The following is a 14322-nucleotide window of genomic DNA, read 5'->3' on the forward strand; positions in this document are numbered from 1 at the left end:
ACCGTCAGGGCATAAACTTTGTAAGTCAGAGGCACACGGCGCTCCAGCAGCAGTGAGTGCGTATTCTCGAGATGTCCTGCCCCCGCAGCCCGTTTTGGGGACGGCCAGTTCAGCCCCTTCAGTCTCCCCATTGGCTCAGCTGCTCTAACCTCTCCTTCACTTCTTCTTGGGTTTCCGACGACCGATTTTGTTCCAACTCACGAAACGTGGCCACAAGTTGTCAAAACTACCTTCTGCAGACTTTTGTCTCTCAGTAAAACTCCTTTTTTTTTTTTTTTTTTTACCCCCATTTACCATCAAAACCAAAAAAGGAAGGGTTTAAAAGTAGCCTTGTGAGTAGCCGAGCAGAGAAACCAACACCAGGACTACTGGAAACTCTACTCCTGTGTGGGGCCGAGTTGTCAGCATGGTATGTCCACATCACATTGTTGTTCTGTTTATACTCTTTATTAACCTGGCTTCATGCGCTGCAATGTCTGAAATCTGCCTGCACTTATTGTTTATGCATACTGTTGCTACTGCTTGGATAATTTACTGTTAACTGACTTCTTTGTCAGTGACTTAATTGTGTTAAATCCTGAGGCCTTAAGGCAGGGGTTTGACTCTCTTTGGGTAATCTCCCCCATGCACCCGATTATCTGTGCATTTTTTTTTTTTTTTTTTTTTACACAAGACACAGTTTAATATGGTAACAGCAGATATGTCCCAACTGTCATAGCTGTCACAACTTCTGTTACAGTCAACTGAAAGTAAAATGGGTCTATGGGTGTATGCCAAATATTACTTTTTTAAACTTGCTGTTTATTTTTCCAGTTAGTTTTGTCCCCTAAATTCGGGCCTTTGGTGTTAATATACGAGACAAACTCCACACATTGATCTGATGTAGAGGTAAACACCCTCAAATTAAGGCTGAGATGCAGTATTTAACCTCATAGCTTTGTTTCATTTGAAGAAACTTTAAGTAACTTCATCAATATGCCCCCCATGTATATATATACATTGCAAAAGACTGTAATGAGACCCAGAACTGTAGAGTAAGAATTTCATATAGATATTTCAAAGTTGAATATATATAGATATATAGATATAGATATATATCTATATATATATATATTGTAAAGGCTCATGCAAATTCTTCAAAATTTTTCATGCTGCTTGTGGAGGAATAATATCTTCACATGCAGCATGAAGGGAGGAACATTTGTGAGTGTTTTCATGCTTGACAGCTACTCAGGTTATGCAATACTTCAGGTTGTGTGTGTGTGTGTGTGTGTGTGTGTGTGTGTGTGTGTGTGTGTGTGTGTGTGTGTGTGTGTGTGTGTGTGTGTGTGTCTGCATCAGGGCAGAGGTATTTCCCTTCATGGGGAAACATCCCCAGAGAAAGTGACTCAATAAGCTTGATTGACATCTGTTATGATGAACATGTAAGTGCTGGTGGAATACTGCTTACATTTTACTGCAGCTCCCATTCTGCAGCTTCTTTGTGCAGATGTGCAACAGCCGTGCTTTGTAGCAGAATACCTTGTTGGCAAGCCTCTTCTTTAAGTCCTTTTTTTTTTTTTTTTATGTTATCCACAAATTTTATAGTTTGTGGTTGCACACACAAGTCATTCATGTGATGCTATTCAAAAGGCAGACATCTGCACTGCAATAGATCTTGTGAGCTGCTCATTTAAAGTACTGATAAGACATTACAGTTAGGTTTTGGCTCTTTTTCCATTTCTGTTTTGCTCACATGCAAATGTCGCTGTTTGAACATAGTCCTGCAGCGGCTGGCTTGACAGAAGTTTGAATATGTACACGACCGGTTAGCTGGTGACTGTGATTGTTTAATTCACTCGTCGGCAGAGAGACTTCTGGTTGAGAAAAAAAGACTCCCACTCCTTTGCAAACATGACGTTGACATGTAAAATTGCATGCATGAAGGGCTCTTTATTCTGGCTGTTTGTGGAGAGTTGAAGTGCCTGCAAACTGAGAATTCCATATTCACCAACATGTTCTTTGAGACATTTGACCGCATCATGTGTCAAATAAAACACTTCAGAGTGAATGTTAGGAAAATAACTGAGCTCTATTGTTGTGACTTTAGCCTAAAGGATCACACAAATTAAACATATACCTTCATATGTACATCTGTGTGTTTTTGTATGTATATGCATACATTTTATTCAATGTGTTGTATTTATATGTTTAGTATTTAAATACGGGGAGTTAATAGAGCACCATTACAGAGAACTGTAGGTATATATTACATAACGTGGTTTCCCTGATGCAAACTATCAGTGATGTTCTGCAGATGTGGTCCAGTTGTTCTACAGTTTTGAAATAATTTCAGCCAAAACTAGAAAAAAACTAAACATTTTCTACATTTTTACTGTGGTTTACTAGCATTTGGAAGGTTGGACCACTGCTTCATGCTTTTGTGTATATTTCTGTTCACTAAGTACAGAAGTGCGGTTGCCTGTTTTCAGCTGCACCCAGAGATAGACCCTGACTGTGTGTGTGCTTTGTGTGTGCTTTGTGTGTGCTATGTGTGTGCTATGTGTGTGTGTGTGTGTGTGTGTGTGTGTGTGTGTGTGTGTGTGTGTGTGTGTGTGTGTGTGTGTGTGTGTGTGTGTGTGTGTGTGAAAGGAGCCAATGGGGTGAGAAGATAATTTAAGGTTAGCCAAGTATAGAAAAAGAAAAGGAAAGAGAAATATACAGTAGCTCCAGTGCAACAGACCCAGAACTGGAGAGTAAGGATTTCATATAGATATTCCAAAGTTGAACGATATTATCTTTTAGGCTTTCAGGCTTGTGTCAGTATTATTTTTTTTCTTCCTGACTAACAGTCAGCAAACAGTTTGACTGATTTTCTTCAGAAGTATAATACATAATTACTTTGTCAATAAATCTTCCCAATAACAGACTAATCAATTAATCAACTAATCGCTTCAGGTAACAGTGGACGGTCCTTAACACACATTTGACACCATTATTTTGATTAAAAAGAATTATCACTATTACAATAAAAGTGAGAAATTGAAGGTGAGAAACGAGCTGAAGGCACTTCACATTTTTGACTTCAGTATTGTCTATGGAACTAAAATCCATTATAGCTTGTATATCAAACTTATGGATCTCTAAAGTTTAATAAAGCTGTTCAGTGTCCAGATTTCACAATGCTGAATTAGAAGCTAATAGCCTGTTTCCTGCCTTGTTACCAACTGCACCCACATGTTCTACCCATACACCTCAGCACCACCCACACCACGAACCAATGTAAACCTAACACCTCCCAGTGGATTCGCCCCCTGCTCCTAACCCCACTGAATGGCTACCGCCCGTCCCACTTCCCCTCCTCTCTATTTGTGTATGCATATTTTTGTTGCAGTCTCACACATATGTGTGTAAACATATTTCTGAAATCACCTGTCCTATCTGGGCATGTGTCTTGAACAGCTATGTACTTTTTCTGGGTCAGACACATCCTGTAATTTTCCATTCTCACCAGCTGATACCAACAGGGGCACATTCAAATTATCCAGATAGGTCATGTCCTGAAGCCAGTTTGGCACGTGTTAAGCCATTTTGGATCTGACTCCCTCATCTGAGCCGACTTAGATTGTGAGCGTTCAGTATCCAAGTGATTCAACTGGTGATCTGACACGTTGCTGCACGTACGTCTCATTATTCTTTATAAAACACAGAATCTGGATGATTTTCTCTTAACAAACCACAGTAGATAATGCCTACAATGATCTGTTCTTTGGAAATGTTGCCTAATGATGCACTTCCAGGCAATTTAGACTTGTAACAGTGTATGTCCTACCAAACAACACGTGATATTTTTCACTGGTGGTACCAGTGAGCCTGAAAGTGATGAGTTTTTGATGAACAATCATAGTTAGTGTTTACCTCGGTGACAAATAAACCAGTTGAATGCTTTTAAATTCAATTCAATTTATTTATATAGCACCAAATCACAACACAAAGCTGTCTTAGGGCACTTATCATAGTAAAATCCTTACAACGGAACTTTACAGCATCGTACAAAAGAACCCACCGATTCAGCAAGTCACACATGGTAGCTGGGAGGAAAAAGCTCCCTTTTAACAGGAAGGAAAAACCTCCAACAGTGAGAAGGAAAAACTGCCTTTTAACCGGAGGAAACGTCCAACAGAACCAGGCAATGTGACAACATTATTATAGTGTGAAGCAGCATAAGTGGGAATTTTTGTAAGTCTGATTCAATATTAGGAGAGTAAACAGTTTGAGACGAAATGGAAAGTGACAGAAATGTTGGATTATATAATGCGTTGTTTCCTGTGAACAACATTATGTGTGAAGACTCTTCCACCAACAACAACAACAACTATGGAGATGCAACTCTGGAATGTAAATACAATGGCTGGTTATTGCTGAACAAGGTTCCCAGGATTCTGGGAATTTCATTGAACATCAGAATTTTTTTTTAACTCTTTTCCAGACAGAGGAAGTCAGGAATTTGGGCAAAGTCGTTGAATATCATGGATCTCTGTTTGCATGTTTAAATTTTAGTTGCCATTTATCAAAATGTATTTTCCATTTCCAGTCTTATTTTTCACATTATTATTTTCACGTCTTTCCCGTATTGCCTGAGAGGTTTTATCCCTTTCCGTTTGTCAACAAATGGCAGGCGCTTCAGTAAAGATGGGCCTTTTCTTGTACCTGCTTAGGAAGGCAAACACGCCGGAGAAATGTTCATTTCAAGAGCTTTGGCCACAAAATGATGACTTCAAAGACTGGGTGATAAAAAATAGTTGACAAAAAAGCTTCATGTAAAGTTTGTAAAAATACTATAGATCCATCAAATATGAAAGAAAGAGCCCTTTGCAGCCAGTCCAACGGTAAACATGCTAAACTATTGTGCCTGTTTTTCTGTTCATATTAGGTCATTCAATTTCAGTAATAAACATAGAGAGTCAGAGAATTTGACATTTGACATGGATTGGGAACCTTGGCTGAATAATGTGGGCCATCATTAGCATCAGAAACAGGGTTTGATTCATTCAAATCTTAAAGATTATAACTTTAAAACGAAGTCCTTTTCTCACATGGGCCACATCCGCCGTGTGTATTTATCAAATTGGAGTGTTACACCAGGTATGTGTTTTCACTTGACACTATGACAACAAAAGACAGGAGCTGGCCCTCTTCCAGACTCTCAGGGGTCTTTACAACTTTCATATTATTACAGACAGCTGTGGTGCTTGATAAATGTTGTTGGACTCAGTGGGTGTCTGTTGGAAGGTGAAACAGTCCTCTTCAAGGCACTCGGGCACATTTAGTGTTTTCCTCATCTAATCTAATGTAACTCGACCCTTGCTTACACATTGTGATTTTTGTATGCAGGTGTATGTATGTGGAATATTTGGTCTGCACACATATCTACTACATGTGTATAAATGAGCTCGGCATAACATTTATCATTTATCTGGACTTTTAACATGAGACCTGAAACGGATTCTTCTGTTTATGACAAGATGGAGAAACCGTCACTGGACTCCAGCGAGGACCGAGCCTGGCTGGGAGAGGGCCAGTCTGAAACTCAGCTCACCACCGTGGCCGGTCCGGATGGAGTGGAGACGAGTAATGAAGACCGGCCAGCATGGGACTCTAAGCTCCAGTATGTGCTGGCTCAGGTGGGCTTCAGTGTGGGCTTAGGGAATGTGTGGAGGTTTCCTTACCTTTGCCACCAAAATGGAGGAGGTGAGTGTCTTTAAAGAAAGACTATCCACTCAGTGGTTCAGAATGAATGTCGTCGTACCTCTTTTGACCAACTTTGTACCTTTCTGTGGGTATTTTGACACTGGATAACAGTGAACAGTAAAAAAAAAAAAAAAAAAAGAAGCAAATTATATTAAATGGGAGCCCAAAAATGAACTATGAGGGGAGGTATAAACTAAATAACTTTGGCCTTACTATTAAAAGGCTGTCTTCCTTCCCTCCTTCCAGGGGCGTTCATGCTGCTGTATGTTTTTCTTTTGCTGATTGTGGGAGTCCCACTGTTTTTCATGGAGCTAGCAGCTGGCCAAAGCATTCGACAGGGCAGCATCGGTGTATGGAAACACATCTCCCCACGGCTGGCAGGGATCGGCTACTCCAGCTGCATGGCGAGTGTTTTTCTTTTTTTTTTTAAATATTTTTCTGTTTTTCTGGGTTTGGGATTGAACTGTTCATCTGTGAAGGTACACTCATTGGGGCAAATAAAAGCCAAGACGAGGAAGCAATAAATCCATTCTCTGTATTTTGAAAAGCCCGATAACCATGGCAGGTTGTTGTTTACACTCATGTCAGCAAAATGATGAATTGGCTTAGCTCTTGACCTATGCTTATGTTTTAAATATAGGGCCCTGAGCTGTATTTTTAAGCTTCATCTGACCAAATGTTTTTCTCCACTTGTCTCATTAAAAAGCAATCGCATGTTCTGCCCGTTTTACCGCCCCTTTACAAACAACTTTCTCTATAATCAGCCGCCGTGTGTGACGATGATGACATCATGCCACACTCTAACATAAGAGAGGTATTGTGCTGTATCACTCTGTACCAGTAGCTTGTTGCGTAACAGTTTTCTCTGCAGACAAGACGAGGCAAACGCGGAGTACCTGAGAACTTTCTGTGCGCAAACGGCACACAGACTTGTACTATTAGACGCCCATGCTTTTTTATAAAACTTGTTTATGTTCATCGAAAGCCTCACTGCTGTGTTAGTCCCAGTCAGTGTCATAAATCGTTATGGCTACATATTCTAGGACAGGATAGTCATAACTTGTACATCAGAGCGTAATCCTATGTTGAGGAGGTTGAAATAACTTTTTAAAGTGCAGTATACAGGTCATCATATACTGTATCCTATATATCAAGGTTGACAGAGAAACATCAATAATTCATTAAGTAAAAAAAAAAAAATCACAATTTTTCTTCTTCTCCAGGTCTGTTTTTACGTGGCTCTTTACTACAACGTCATCATTGCATGGAGCCTGTTCTACATGGGTAGTTCCTTTCAGTACCCTCTGCCGTGGCAGCAGTGTCCGATCGATGTAACCATCAATGACACAGGTACTCGCCTAACTGAGAAGTTATAGATAAATTAAGATGGACGCCAGAACGAGGTATAAAATGTTGTCTGTCCTCGATCAACAGTGAACGAATGCGCGAGGAGCTCCCCGACGTCATATTTCTGGTTTCGCAAAGCGCTAAACATCACAAATTCCATCGAGGAGTCCGGAGAGTTTAACCCCATTATGACAGGATGTTTACTGGCTGGTTGGGCAATTGTCTCCTTGGCTATGATCAAGGGCATCAAATCTTCTGCAAAGGTAATTAGTGTGCCCAGAACCATAAGATCCCTATATCAACAACCAGTTTGTCAGCACATAAACACATCTATGCTGGTATCATTGTTAAGGGTATATGACAACATTTAGGGAAATACATTTTTTGCTAGAGATTTAAATAGGAAGAGAAGTGTCAGCCAATAAATAGTTCACCGGAGCCTATGTTGAATGGTGAACTTTTCATTTTTAAGATAAACTACAGATATTATAATAAACATAAACAGATTTAGTAGGTTAAATAATGAGCTTTCAGCATGATGGAAGGCAGTCTCTTGTTTCCAGTCTTTATGCTTAGATAAGCTAACTAGCAAGTCCATTTCATCTCGTCAAGGACAGACTTGAGAGTTGTACTTGTCTTCTGAACCCTCCACCAAAATGTCGAACCATATCAGGCACAGAATTCATTCTCTATTTGTTTTTCCAATCTTAGGTGATGTACTTCTCCTCAGTTTTTCCGTATGTGGTGCTGTTTATTTTCCTCATCAGAGGGCTGATGTTGGACGGTGCCATGGAAGGAATCACTTATATGTTTTACCCTAAAGTAAGCACAGATTTCACCAAGTCTTACATCATATTCATGTTGATCTAACTCTTTCTTTTCAACTTCTTTTCTTAATTTTAAGTCTTATATGTTGAATGCCAAACAGAAACAACATTGAGTATTAAAAGTTTTTGTTGCCTTGAAAGTATTTTAGTCTTAATGAGACTTTATTTTTTTGTTATTTTACAGCTGGAAATCTGGGGTAATATGCAGGTGTGGCGGCAGGCTGCCACGCAGGTGTTTTTTGCCCTCGGCCTAGGCTACGGCTCCGTTATCGCATATTCCTCCTACAATCCCATCCACAACAACTGCCACAGGGACGCGCTGATGGTGTCCGGCATCAACTTCATGACGTCTGTGCTGGCCTCACTGGTGGTGTTCGTTGTGCTAGGTTTCCGTGCCAAGAATATTGCACTACACTGCGTGGCTGAGTACGGATATGAGTATGTGTGTGTAGGTCTGTGTGTACATGGATAAAATATTACCTTTAGCTTCATATATATTTGAATTTGCTGAGAATTATTTGTTTGTCAAGCTTTTATAGGAGTGTAAGAGGACCCAAAGGTGAAATGTTTGTTTTACAGTTTTCATAATGATAATATGTCTTATATTTCATTTTTGTTTTTGTTTTAACTCCTTCCAGAAATCTTGGTCAATTAAACCTCATGGCGTCCCACGAATCTAACCAGCACTGGTGGCCTTGGTTCAACATGACAGACACAAGCTCTGTGTCTCTAGCTGAATACAGAGAATGGTACAGTCACTACACCTCCATGGTGGGTCCTAAAATCACTGACTGCAGTCTGGAAGAAGAGATGAAAAAGGTATTCTTGAGATTTATAAAAGTATTGTTGTAGCGTGTTTCACAAAGAACTAAAACCAGAAAATACCTTGAGGGGAGTAATTGAACAGTAAAAGTGATTCAAACAAAATACCAAGCGACTTAAAGCATAGAGTTAAAAGATGTCAACGATAAGAATGTTTTTAAGGTGAAACTGGTCTGACTGGTGGAGTCTTGGCGGCAGAAGACATGATCCAGCAGATCACTGGAGATTTAAATGAATCTTGATCAGAGGATCATAGCGGCTTTGATGAAATGTCTGGATGAACTAAATCAGCAATGTGAGCCAGAAGACACAGATTAGCATGTAGAGGGGTAATAGATAGGACTACAAATCTCCACATATTCAAAGAGCAGTTGTGAAGACTCCAATCAAATCCATTATCTATATGCCCTGTATTATGCCACAGTGTAGGTCGAGGTATGTCCAATAATAAGTAGCTGCCAACAGTTATCAAATCGTGGAGCACAAAGAAGCATTTGAAGCCTGTTTTCTATCACTGGTGAAAATCTGAATTTTAAGAAACTGATTTGTCCATCTAGTACCATGTGATAAAGAGAGAAGTTCAGGTTTCTTACAACGTCCAAGACACTGGCTTCTTTTAAAAATAAAAAAAAAAAAAAAATCAGGGACCAAAGGTGAACATTTCAATAACAATAGTACGTAGGCAGAGTGCTGATGTTCCCAGGACCCCTGAGGAATCCGGGAGGTACTGTAAAATGTTCAGCAGGCAGGAGGATGAAAACATATGAGGCACCGTATCTAGCCGGTCCCCAGGAGAGATGGAAGCATGCAGTGATAGAGGAAAGCAAGGAGAGACTAAAGAAACAGAGGAAGAGGTACAAAAAGTAATCTTATCTTCCAGTGTTTATTTTATCTCCCAGAAAAGGCATACTCTTAAAAATAGAGGTTTAGGAGAGAACTTTTGTGTACTAAAAAAGCTTCTTCTTTTTTTTTTTTTTTTTAAAGCTCCTAGTGGTATAAAATGTAAATGATAGGTGGTTTACTTGGATAGGACACTGCTACAAATACCATTCAAAACATTTGTTGTCTGTTTTAGTGTCCGTGGCGCCGCATTTCCAGACATATTTCCACTGTCTCTTCTGTCTTCCCTTTGTGTGCTCGCAGGGTATTGAAGGGACGGGCCTGGCATTCATAGCGTTCACCGAGGTGATGGCCGTCTTCCCAGCCAGCCCCTTCTGGTCCACACTGTTTTTCCTCATGCTGCTCAACCTGGGCCTCAGCACCATGTTCGGTACCATGCAGGGAATCCTCACGCCTCTCATGGATAATTTTAGCCTCTTGGGGCGCCATCGGACCCTCCTCACAGGTAATACACACAAGTCATCACGTTCAAACGTTGCTCTGTATCATAGGCATTTAAATTTGTTGATGTATATTTAAGGTTTACGATTTATACAGTTATTATTTCTCCGGGGCAGAACATCTTGGTGTCTGACTACATACATTGAGACATTTTCTTCTTTTAGAATTTAGACGGTTATTATTGTCTGTTTGAAGTCGTTGAAAGCTAGTAAAACCTGGGAGAAAAGGCCTGGTGGCTACGACAGTGTTAGAGCCCCATTAAAGAAAAAAAAACAAGAGGTGGAGGATTGTTTTTTTCCCCAATTTGCTCTTGAGGAAAAAGTCATTTTCTCGAAATGTTGACTTTATTCATGAAATCTAATTTAAATTTTTTGATTTTATTGTCAAATTGCAAAATTAATTAAAAAAAAACAAACTTGCTCCTCTAATTATTTTCCTCAAGGGGGCTCTAATACTGAGTCGTACAGGTCAGCTGATTTTGGACTGTTCTTGATTATATGCAAAAGTATTTAAAAAAAATAATAATAATAACATTCAAACTTAAGTTAAACACCAGAACCAGAAAATGTTTAGAGACTAAACAAGAGACATGAATATTACACCACTATCACATTTCTTAGCAAGTTTTCTGATCAGATGTATATAATATAATGTGTTTGTTCAGTACCTTTACAACACTGTCTCCATTCTTCCTGTTGTTTCAGTGTCCAGCTGTGCTCTGGGATTCATAATAGGGTTATTATTCACCCAGCGTTCTGGCAACTATTTCGTAACTATGTTTGATGACTACTCTGCAACCCTCCCGTTAATCATTGTCGTCATTTTTGAAACCATTAGTGTGGCGTGGGTTTATGGCACAGATCGGTAAGCCACAATATCTCTAACAGTTTTTCCACTATCAATTTATTTATGTGCTCACCTGTCCTTTTTAAATAGATGTCTTTCATTTAAATATTTCCCATCTCTGCAGCTTCCTGGATGATATTGAAGTCATGCTCAAATGGCGCCCCCCAGTGGTGTACAAATACCTATGGAAATATGTGTGCCCTCTGGCAATGGTTGGACTTCTGTCTGCCAGTTTGTTGCGTATGGTCTTTAAAAGGCCCACGTACACCGCCTGGAATCAAAGCACAGTAAGATATTAGACTGCAATGTTTTGCCTCGCACACAAGAACTCAAAGTTCAAATATCCTCGATATGCTGAGTGGGTTAGATACAAGTCACTTGTCTATCTATCTATGTTAATTTAACATCTTATAGGAAATCCATCAGATCCATCAACAGAAATTCCACCAGTAGATTTTTTTTTTGTGCCTTTCCTGGTGATGCTGTCCCACTCGGCCTGTCGAGGATATTCCTCCTCACCCCCAAAAAAGCTCTTTGGTTTCTTTGTATGTTCAGGATGCACATTGTCCTGCTGAATGATGGAATATCGTCTGAGAAGTTTGGATGTATTCACATGATAGCCTCCGTCAGCTGTGGATTCATCTATAAATGAGAGTGTGTGCCAGATCCATGAGCAGAATACCTTTGATGAAATAAGATTTAAAAATGTTTGAGCCTCATTAATTTCTTATTCACTTGCATAGTCAGGTCTTTACTCTTCATATTGACAGACAACTCCAACTCAATTTATATAGCAACTATCAACTATCAGGAGAGAGAAGATGCTAAGTAAATGAGGTGCAATAGTGACATATAATTGTATGGACAGAGAGTAGAGCAGAGGAGCTCAGTGCATCATGGGAGATCTCCCAGCAGCCTCAGCCTAAGCAACATAACGAAGGGATGGTTAAGCGTCACCTGAGAGCCCTAAAAATAAGCCGCGGGTTCCACTGTTTTGACCCTCTATAATTTGGGCACCGCGTGTTAACGGGGCTTTATCTCGAATCGCATGTCTTTCCATGTTTATATAAATTTACTCAAATTACAGCTGAGACGTGATGTTATATAGAAATCATTATTTGTAAAATTGATTGTACCAAAGCACAGACGATCACGTCTTTATGTATATTCTACCAACTGTACACAGTCAAGTGAATGGTTAGAAATTTGGTTCTTGCTATTAATCTGTTAAAGCAATTGTTATAGGATCATCAATTTAGTAAATGTTAATTGTACTTGTCTGATGCTAGATTGGATCAGTGTGAGGGGTGCTGGTTATGTTGTGGAAGGGGTAAGGTTATGACTAGGTGTTGATTGACCGTGAAACAACCAATCGCAGCAGTGTTCAGTTTATGTTGCCCTTGGAACTTGGTTAGTAATTATCTATATAGCCATCTTTAATTTTCTTATTCCTTGATATGCTATTATAGCTGCTATCAACTTAGTGTAGTGCTGAAGAACTTTGTGTAAAACAAACTCTGACACGCTGTCCCTTCATCTCTTCAGGCGTCTGAGATGACTCTGGCGTACCCTGGCTGGGCCCTGGCGATGATTGTCTTTCTCATAGTCTTCGCCAGCTTGCCTGTGCCCATCGGCTACATCCATTCCATCTTGAAAAGGCGCAGGGTTAGTAGCACTCCCTCCTTGGATGGACACAGCCAGGTGATGCACCGCGAGTTGTACACCAAGTGCAGCTCTGTTGAGCAGATGGATTCCAGTCCACGTCGAGCCCCCTCTGAGGAAAACGATGTTCTTCCCAGGCCCGCCTTCCTGTCAGTAGGCAACGAACACTATCGCCTCCTGCCCCAGCAGGAGGAGGAAGATGAGGAGGAGCAAGACACAGGGGTCTGACCGTGACAGTTTGTGGGTACTTGTTTGTGAAAGGACAACATTGTGAACCTCGGAGTGTAAAAGAGGGGTGCAAACTAAAGTGAGGACAGTTATTAGAAGCATTATTCTTTATCTGAAGAGTCTCTTATATTCAGCAAACTCTTAACTGTTGACAAGCCAAAGCTATTTATTTTGTTATTTTGTTATTGTTGGTACATTACCAGTCAAATTCAACTCCTCCTCGTGCTTTCCCTTGTTTTGCTTTCTGAACCACCTCTGCTGTTCAGAAGAACGAAAATGAAAAGGAAAGAGGCTGCTGTTTGGTGAAGCAGAGAATTTAGGGAAGGTTTTAGAGTATGAGATTAATCAGCCACAAATATGTCAATCTGTAATGACCTGACTTCATGTAGGAGTCATAACAGAGTGGCTGGTGAATTGTGGAATGACACAATATGCTTTATGATGAGTATTTTTAGCTTAATGTGAGAAACTGTGTGTGTGTGTGTGTGTGTGTGTGTGTGTGTGTGTGTGTGTGTGTGTGTGTGTGTGTGTGTGTGTGTGTGTGTGTGTGTGTGTGTGTGTGTGTGTGTGTGTGTGTGTGTGTGTTGGCTGAAAGGAGCCAATGGGGTGAGACGATAATTTAGAGTTTGGTTGTGATATGAGAAATGTTAAGTAAGTTATCTTTATATTTGTATAATTTTACCTCAAGCGACCACAGCAATGTTTTTACATGTGCTCACACAAGATGTTAAGTGTAGCAGAGTTGTATTGAACTAGACGGTGACTTGAATAAACCTCTAGATGGCAGCAACCCGACTCTCTCTGCCTTCATGTGATTCACACAGCTCCATTCAAAGCTTTAAAACTTCATACTCATCATTTTATTTACTGTGTGGTCATTTTTTATGTTTGTCTTGGTTAAGAAAGAGTTAAATGAATACTGTTAGGATTAAACTATAATATTGAGGTTACTTTGACTTTGCTAATAAGCCCAAAATACCAAGCTAAGGATACTTTAAATATATACTTTTGAGAGGGCAGAGTAGCACTTTACTTATGAGAATATCATTTTAAACTAATAATTGATCTGCAACCATTGACAAGCACATGCCTGCGTGAGTACTGTAGGTTCTTCACGACAAACCTGTGTTACAATATCCAGGGCATACAGAGAAATTAACAAATCCTGAAATTTGTTTATCTAATCAAAGAATATGAGTAAAAATGAAACATTCAAATGGCACACCAATACCTATGCCCCCAAAACAGTCCAAACACTAATTAAAACTGAAAATATATACATGCAACAGACCATCTGAGATTTGCTGTTACTGCTATGTCGGTAAGTCAAATGGACAATAGTGATGGTAGTTTTAGACCTGGTACAAACGACTTGAATATTGGAAATGATTTGCTACTCCATGGTCCATATCGGTTAGAGACAATTACTATATTCATCAAGATAAACCAAAAGCTCTATCGACTTAAAGGGCTACACCAGTGGCAACGAGAGATAGAGAGAGAGAGAGAGAGAGAGAGA

The 14322-nt window shown here is 39.9% G+C and overlaps 1 protein-coding gene across 1 annotated transcript; it reads left to right on the plus strand.

Moving 5' to 3' along the window:
• The first annotated feature begins 181 nt into the window (after positions 1 to 181).
• Positions 182 to 13593, plus strand: slc6a16a (solute carrier family 6 member 16a). The gene is made up of 12 exons (XM_069701130.1): positions 182 to 409; positions 5505 to 5730; positions 5977 to 6134; positions 6954 to 7080; positions 7165 to 7340; positions 7789 to 7899; positions 8089 to 8330; positions 8543 to 8723; positions 9870 to 10071; positions 10772 to 10931; positions 11038 to 11200; positions 12459 to 13593. The coding sequence occupies exons 1-12, from the start codon at positions 407 to 409 to the stop codon at positions 12801 to 12803; spliced, it is 2094 nt and encodes a 697-aa protein (XP_069557231.1). The 5' UTR covers positions 182 to 406; the 3' UTR covers positions 12804 to 13593.
• The last annotated feature ends 729 nt before the right edge of the window (positions 13594 to 14322 follow it).

This window comes from Brachyistius frenatus, unplaced genomic scaffold (genome assembly GCF_029030835.1).
Source record: "Brachyistius frenatus isolate BFR_SWC_R1_liver_20210118 unplaced genomic scaffold, ASM2903083v1 Contig_36, whole genome shotgun sequence".
NCBI classification, from domain to species: Eukaryota; Metazoa; Chordata; class Actinopteri; family Embiotocidae; genus Brachyistius; species Brachyistius frenatus.

What these genes read in the sequence shown, in the direction of transcription:
- slc6a16a (XM_069701130.1), top strand. An exon ending in TTGCCACCAAAATGGAGGAG is followed by an intron (nt 5,731 to 5,976) that starts GTGAGTGTCTTT and finishes CCCTCCTTCCAG; the next exon opens with GGGCGTTCATGCTGCTGTAT. An exon ending in TGGAAGAAGAGATGAAAAAG is followed by an intron (nt 8,724 to 9,869) that starts GTATTCTTGAGA and finishes GTGTGCTCGCAG; the next exon opens with GGTATTGAAGGGACGGGCCT.